At 40.4% G+C, this 8,165-nt stretch overlaps 1 protein-coding gene across 2 annotated transcripts in view; it reads right to left on the bottom strand.

Moving 5' to 3' along the window:
- Positions 1-5,836: 5,836 nt before the first annotated feature.
- Positions 5,837-8,165, bottom strand: part of RGS13 (regulator of G protein signaling 13) — a 361,972-nt gene continuing 359,643 nt past the window's right edge. For both annotated transcript variants that reach the window (XM_086964496.1, XM_086964492.1), the window contains exon 5: positions 5,837-7,341. In XM_086964496.1, the coding sequence (XP_086820622.1) occupies positions 7,162-7,341 (180 nt within the window). In that variant the 3' untranslated portion in view covers positions 5,837-7,161. The remainder of the gene's footprint in view (positions 7,342-8,165) is intronic.

Genomic DNA, 8,165 nt, shown 5'->3' with positions numbered 1-8,165 from the left:
AGCTCATTTGATCTTTGGTATTGAATACTCCAAATACATTTCCTCTATTCTGTTCTCTTTATGCTGTCTTCTGTTGGATAGCAGGACAATATAGAAACTTTGTTGATTGGTACTCCAACTCCTTAACTCTGACCACCCTCACAATCAGACTCTGAAACTGAAAATCTCTAGGGGAACCTACACCTCAGCAGCTATGAATCCCACATCTGGAATTTCCTGTCTTTCACAAGGAACATACTCTGAATCAATCATTCTCCAGATGCTATCCCACCTCCTGTACAAAGTATAACATCCTTTCTATCCTTCAAAAGAGAAATTCATGGTTTTTCCTTGATCAGTAGTTCCGCACTAAGGGCCATATGTAGGTGAGGCAATACCGGTCGGTAACGGTGAAATTCGGTAAATTTCACCGTTACCGACCGGTATTTAGGGATTTGAGATGCAGGAGGCAGGCTTCAAGGATTCGGTAATTTACCGAATAGGTAATTTAAGGAATCGGTAAATTACTGAATTCTTAAAATACCGAATCCGTAAATTACGGAATCCTGAAACCTATGTTGGAGGCACTCAAGTGAGTGCATGTTTGCATTCAGGATTCGTTATTTACCTCCAACTATAAGTTGGTGGTAAATAACGAATATCTTTAAAAAAGGTATTTTTTGCTTTTTTTTCAGTGCTATGTGGCAGACATACATGCCCTTAGGGCATGTATGTGTGCCACATGTGCACATATGCACGATTCAGGGTTGCAACAAGGTGTCAATGTGACACCCTGCCACCCTTGAATATGTTCCCCCTATTACCGATTCGGTATTTACCTAATTGGTAATGGTGAATGGCTTCCCATTCATTCCTATGGGCCTCCAGGCCCATAGGAATGAATGGGTATTACCGAATCGGTAAATACTGATTCTTAAATACCGAATATTGCCGATTCAGTAAAATTTACCAAATTATTACCTACATAATATTTACCGATTCTTAAATACCGAATCAGTAAAATTCGGTATTTAAGAATCGGTAAATAGAGATTACCTACATATGGCCCTAAGTCTTGATTTCTTTGATGTTTGCTGGCTTTCTTGTTCTGTTTGACTAATGCAGACACAAAGGTTTGGTTAATGGTCTGTATAGTGACTTTACCACCCAAACAGACCTATTTAGTTCATCCATTTTATTATGACTTGTATACAATTAATTTTATTTGCGTGTATTTGTATTTGTGTACCTCCAAAGGCCGATACTGTTGAACACATTCCTTTATTGCTATTTGTTGTGCTCTTATAAGCTACTGTTTTCCTTTTTGTCTATGTGTAGCACTCTGATGCTCCTGGGCCTAGTGTGCACTATACCAACAAAGTAAGCGAAAATTAAAAACAAATACATATGTAATGTATGTATGCCTTTTGTAAATATGTAATGACGTGTGGGGAGAAACGTATGTCTGAATGGTTGTGGTTTATTGCCTGAAAAATGAGATTAGTCATGTTGTACTAACATTCATTTAGACCTGTAATGCCAAATACCATTCCACATCACCTATATAAATAGTTAGAGGAAGAATAAGTAATAAAAAAGTATATGGTAATTTTACCCTGAGGTATCTAGTTACTAGCAAGTACCAAAAAGGAACCTTTTTGAGCTGCACTAGAAAAGATGGGTTTCGAGGTGCTTTTAGAGGGAAACAACCTTTACAACGCAACTTTTACACCGCACTACCATTACAACAAAACTTTTACAACGCAACATCCATTACAACGCATGCATTTACAACGCAACCATTACAACGCATGACACTACAATGCACACCACTACAACGCATGCCATTAAAACGCAGTCATTACAACGCATACCATTACAACGCATAGCATTACAACACATTGTACCCTTACACTATCCAACACTTACCCTACTATTGCACCCCCTGGAGTTAGAATAGTCATTTTTACCCCTACACTATCCAACACTTACCCTACTGTTGCACCCCATGGAGTTCGAATATTAATTTTTACCCCTACACTATCCAATACTTACCTTACATGCAATGTAATTTTATGCGTTGTAATGGTATGTGTTGTAAATGTATTATGTGTTGTAGTGGAATGCGTTGTAAAGGTAGTTTCAAAGAATTTGTTGTAATGGCATGCGTTGTAATGGTATGCGTTGTAGTGGATGTTGCAGTGTACAAATTGCGTTGTAAAGGTAGGTGTTGTAAAAGTATGCGTTGTAACATCATACATCCGCTTTTTGAACATAGTTAGATACCTTTCCTGGTGTGGCTCAATTGAGAACTCATTGTACACTGCTTGCATGAGGCTATATCGTACACCCTCCTGGAGGTTTCTTCCTGGACTTAAAACTACCACACAAGTGTTTATCTTGTAATTTCAGCACACAGCACATAACCTAAGGCCTTACCATATCCTATCAAAATCATAGGGGGGCTCCCTAATCTAGGTTACTATGGAACATAAAGAAAACTTGAAATGTCACATGGTTTTCCATTGCAAGCCAGGAGGAGCTTTAAATCGTTACACTGACATGTTCATGATAGTACAGATTAGTCACCATCCAAGCTGCAGCATCCTGTAATATGTGCAAATAATGCAGGGCCTTTTTGCAGTCCCATTGAAAAGGGTAATCGCAGCTCAGTTACTTTCTGATAGAAAGATTTTGAGTGTTGCAGCTCTGCATTAACTGGTTGGCCTTTCAAAGGTGGCTTCAAACAGCCCAGAGTCCAAAACCTGCAAGAGAGTAGGATTTAGTCATTCCTAACCTTCAAAATTCTTAAGAGGTTTAACCATGTTTTTACAGCCATCTTGGAATCCACAAGCACCAATTCCCTTTGGCTTGTGTTCAGTGCAAACCAGCTCTCTTGGATCCACATTTTAATCTCCTCAATTAAGTTAGACCTCTTGAATCGGGGCAAAAATACCAAATAGATGGAGCACCAGTAATCTATCATCCACATGGATGTGAAAACTGGCATCCATGATGCCAGTAAATTGTGCAATTGTAAGCATGTGGAAAAGAGGAGATTCGTGTGGTACTCCATAGTAAAAAATTATAGTTAGTGTTCTGGGTCCTTTTTCCACCACTTGGGAGGCCCTACCTGTCAAAAGTGCCTTAATTACTAAAGAGATTCTTGCAACCCGTTGCAACCCAATTAGGAGGACTGTATTTTGGATGGCATCAAAAGCCTCTGAGGCCTTGAGAACTACAAAGAGTGCTTCTGCCTTCTCTATCAACCTCTCCCTAACATCTAGCGATGTTGTCTTAGCATTCCAATGAGTGTGTGTCTGCAATTGGGAAGAGACTGCTACCAACTTCTCCATGATTAAACAAAGAAGAAGGTTCCAACTATTTCTTATAACTAATCTTTAAATTCTTGGGGCTCTAAGAGAACTTCTTTAACAGTAGGTTACCCAAACCTGCTATAAACATTCAAGGGTCCTCCCTCAGTTTTTGGTAAGTTCTTGAGTCGGCCAAGAGGCGGATACATTCTTGTCGATAGGCTTCTGTATCCATAATTACCGTAGCCCCGCCTTTATCCGCGGGCTTTAGGATGATTTCTTTGTTGTTCCCCAGCTCCAGAAGTACCTCCTTCTCACAATTGGAGAGAGTGGAAAAGTATCTTGTCTGTGTTAAGTTGGATGTTTCCAAGTCTTGTAGTGTGGAATTTATTATTTTTCCCCGTCCCTTATGCTCCGCCCTGAGTGTGGCTACACCAGGGCGTATTGTAAGCAGGCCCGATGATGAAGCATGTCACACACTTCGGTGTGTGAGTGAGGGCAGTTTTCTCCAACAGAGCGATTTGCCTGTCCTGTATTCGTCTTTGCTGCATACTCTATACACCCCCTTTAGTGTGTACATTTGAGTTCTTAGGGGTCCGGGTGGTAGAGTTTAAACACTTTTGGCCCTCTCCCCTTTTTCGTGTTGAATATCCCTTGACATTGCAAATATGATATTGTATACATTAACTTTACATATATACTTTACAGGTGTGTATGATGCTACTATTTGCTTTGTCGAGCTGCAGATCAAAATGTATGCAGTGTCTTTAGAGATTTACATGAATTTACTTTACAGATATACAAACGTTATGGCTTTTATTTACTGAGTTACAAACTGTAACCCTTTAGTTTGCAAATATAAACACAGAATGGCTTTCTAAACAGATACATCAGATATCACTTTAGTTTACAGATGTGCAAACCGTCTTTTCTTCACTGTGTTATACCTGGTATCCCTTTAGCTTGCAGATGGCAAACTAAATGCCTTTTCTTTACAGAGGTACACCCTGTATTCCTTTAGATCACAGTTGTGCAAACGTTATGCCGTTTCTTTACAGAGTTACACCATCTTTCCTTTCAATTTACACATGTGCAAACTAGAAGGATTTTCGTTACAGAGTTACACCTGGTATCCCTTTAGTTTACTGATATGCACATTGAATGTTTTTCTTTACAGATGTACACCCTGTATCCATTTATTTCACACATGTGCAAGCTGTATGAATTGTCTTTAGAGTTACACTTTGTATCTTTTTTGTTCACAGATGTGCAAACTTAGGGGCCTATTTACAAGCACCTATCTCTAACACAAAGTCACTAAAAGTGATGTTGTGTTGGTCATAGGGGCTTAGCCTTATTTAAAAAGCAGCGTTAAGCCACTTAATGTGGCTTAACTCTGCCTTCTAAATAAGGCCCCCTGTCATGCTTTATTTAGTGTGAAAGGGGAGAGCAATTGGTGTTGCACTGGGTGTTCCGCCGCAACACCCATTGATTTTGACGCTACCGCCTATTTACAAGGGTGGCGTAACAAGGCGGCAGGGCAAAAGTTAAGACAAGGGAAAACTTGGTCTTAAATAGGCAAAACGAGGAGAAATGCTTTATTTCTCCCTGTTTTTGCTGTTTCCATGTGTGCTGCCTTGTGCAGCACACAGAGAAACAGCAAATGAACAATCCCCCCAAAAATGATGTTTTGCGACTTCTATGTGTGCTGCATTAAGCATCACACATAGAAGTTTCAAAACGCCACGAATGATTGTTTATGTGCAGGAAGGTAGACCTTCCTATACATAAACAATAATTTCCTCCAAAGCAGACAGACTGGCACCATGCTGAATATGGCACATCCCTGCGTTTTCGGTATGCACCTGTTACAACGCATTTTTTACTCCGCACTACCATTACAACGCGACTTTTACAACGCATACCATTACAACGCATTGCGCTGGGGGGCGCTCTAGGATAGGGAATAAGTATAATTTACTATCCAACACCTTCCCTAGGGTCCACGGGGACTGGAGTTAGAATAGTAAATTATACTTACCACTATCCAGCACCCCAAAGCGCTATGCGTTGTAATGGTATGCGTTGTAATAGTCGCGTTGTAATGGTAGGTAGTTGTAACGGTATACGGAGTAACGTCATACATCCTGCGTTTTCAGAATGAAGAAGCATGGCGTTAGTAATGTTTGCTTAACTCCATGCTTCTCCATTCTGTTGTAAATATGCCCCTTAATGCCTTTTTCTTTACAGAGGTACACAGACCGGGTGTTTTTGACACGTATTGAAAGATGAACTTCGTATTGTACTTTACTTTGAAACTCTAAACATGTTCATAGTGCCTGACTTAGTTTGCACCTTTACTGTTATTAATTCTATACACCTTTACTTTATGCTTTATCTTGTAATATTCTAGGGAAAAAGAAGGTAAATCAAGCTTCTTAAAGATCTATAAAGTGCCAGTCTACTACCCTTACTGGGATAAACTATACAGCTTTTTTTATGAGTCTGACAAAACATAGAAACAAAAACAATGAGAGTCAAAATTGAGACTGGGACAATGTTTTACATAAAACAAAAAGTGCACACGCGTAATCTATCTGAATGCAGAGTACTGGGTTAAAGAACAAACGCGAGATTAATTCTCCTAGATGTGGACACACTTACTTTTGTACAAGATATTTGGCTTTGCTTCTTTAAGGGTTAATCCTGTATTTTGGAAATACAGTAGCAAATACCAGCAATTACAGCCAGTCTGTTATTCAGCAAGGAAATAAGGGCGATGGGCATGAACGAAGAATCAGTCGAGCCCCTGTGATATCAGGGGACACAAATAGCTCTAGCTTTTCCGACTGTGTTTTGCATCATTTACTTACCAAAATTCATTCTACCAATCAAAACCCTTACTGGTGCTAATCCCTAACAGGATATATATTTTATGGAACGTAACATGATAGGAGCTCATGAAACTCATATGAGGTCAAGGGTGTACTGCAGTGTCAGCTATGATAATCCTGTGTTCTGTAGAGGAATCCTGAGAGCAGCTACCAACGACGAGGCATGGATCAGCCAGTCATTACATGAGGTGTTGGTTCAGCCCCGGTGCATCTCAAATGGATTCCTGGGCACTAGGAACACTAGGGGGCAGAGGGGACCAAGGGTTTTAGCCAGATTTAGATACAAAGCGGAAGGGCACTGTTCTTGTCTCCATGTTCTGTACCGTGGCAACTCAAAAACTGCATGGGCTACACAGTTGAGGCCTGAATCATTAGGACATTGCATAAGATATAGGTTCACCCATAGTTCATTTTCTGGCTCAGAAGCACGAAGTATAGGACGCGGTGGGAACTGGAGAAAAAAGGCAGCGGCCATCTTCATATAGGCGGTCACAAATTAATTTTCCTATCTCCATGTTAGATGTTGGGGTTGTGACTCCAAAATCAGAAAAACGTTCTAAATTGTAAAACCTGTTGAAACTTTCATTTTCTTTAAAAGGCACTACTTGGCCATCCACAATTAGATTTCTAAAGATATTGTTCTCTGGATGTCATGTTGAACGTTTGGACCACATGCAGTCTTGAGTGTGTTTCCAGCCATGATTAGGAGAAAGTGCCAAGTGATTCTCCACCAACCTCCTTTTTCCTTTAGTGACTTGATTAAACTTTTCATTCGCCTGATCCATCAGTAAAATAGAGTCATCAAGTCTTGGTCACTGTGTTTGATGTTCAGCCATACCAAAGGCAATGGCTTTTAGTACAGCTCCAGCATCAAATTATCTTTTTAATGCTTCAACATTTGAGACATTATACATATATTAGTGATTTGAAGGGTCATTTTCTAAAGACCATCAGAAGATTGTCAGACACGCTTGTCATGTGTTCTGGCTGTAGTTGCTGAGGAAATTCTGATAAATTGATGACTGCAGGAATCTGGGGTATGAGTCTCTCTCCATGTGGCGGTAAACAATCTTCTGGGCGTCTTCAAAACAGTACGGACTGGAGTGCTGCAGCTCCTTGATGATATCTTCTCTCGTCGGGCTGTCTATGTTAATCTGAAAAAAAGGAGAATTGGTATTACAGATAGTCTTGACTCACTGTTGTTTGTGGAAAGGTATAGATTGGTCTAGGGTAGCAAATACTGGTAAAGCCGAAGCCTGTATGCCAATGGGTGTATTCAGGAGTGATAGTGCAAGGCAATCATCCCTACATTACTTCAATCAATGTGCAATCATTGCCCATTTGAAAAGCCAGGAGGGTGAATTTTTCCTGCATCGTCACTACTTTCTTGCTTTGCGTGGCTGCTAACAAAGTTACCAAATGCACTATTAGTGTTCCTTATAGAAAGATCTGCATACTAATAAACTATCTGAAACCACCATAGGAATCGAAAGAAATGTCAGGTGGCAGTGTTCCTTGTCCGCCGACAAATACGGTGGGGTTTAAGACCTGTTATATAGGTGCAAATAAACATGGGCTCTGAGAATGCATCCAAGCTTTGGAAACTCTGTCAAAGAATTTGTTAAACACAACTTATCTTCCTGGCCAATATACTATCTCATCCCCTAAAAAGCCTCTGTAAAACCAGCCTTCTGCTATCATGTTGTGTGCCCTATTGTGTGGTACCAGAATATGGTAATGTTCGAAATGGGGTCTCTGGTTGTCAGTGGTTTTCTTCCTGTCCAAGGAGGGACCCTCACTCTAGTCAGGGTGAAGGAGTCAAACAGCTAAGATAATCCCAGCTCACCCCTTGTTAGCTTGGCATTATCTGTCAAGGGAATCTCAAAAGGAGTCCATACCAGTGCATGTCCTACCTTTTAAATACACTGCATCCTGCCCAAAAGGCTGCCTTGGGCCTACCTTAGGAGTGACTTGCATG

Source organism: Lissotriton vulgaris, chromosome 1_1 (genome assembly GCF_964263255.1).
Source record: "Lissotriton vulgaris chromosome 1_1, aLisVul1.2, whole genome shotgun sequence".
NCBI classification, from domain to species: domain Eukaryota; kingdom Metazoa; phylum Chordata; class Amphibia; order Caudata; family Salamandridae; genus Lissotriton; species Lissotriton vulgaris.
The sequence above is the reverse complement of the archived record's forward strand: the minus strand, read 5'-3'. Positions and strand labels throughout refer to the sequence as shown.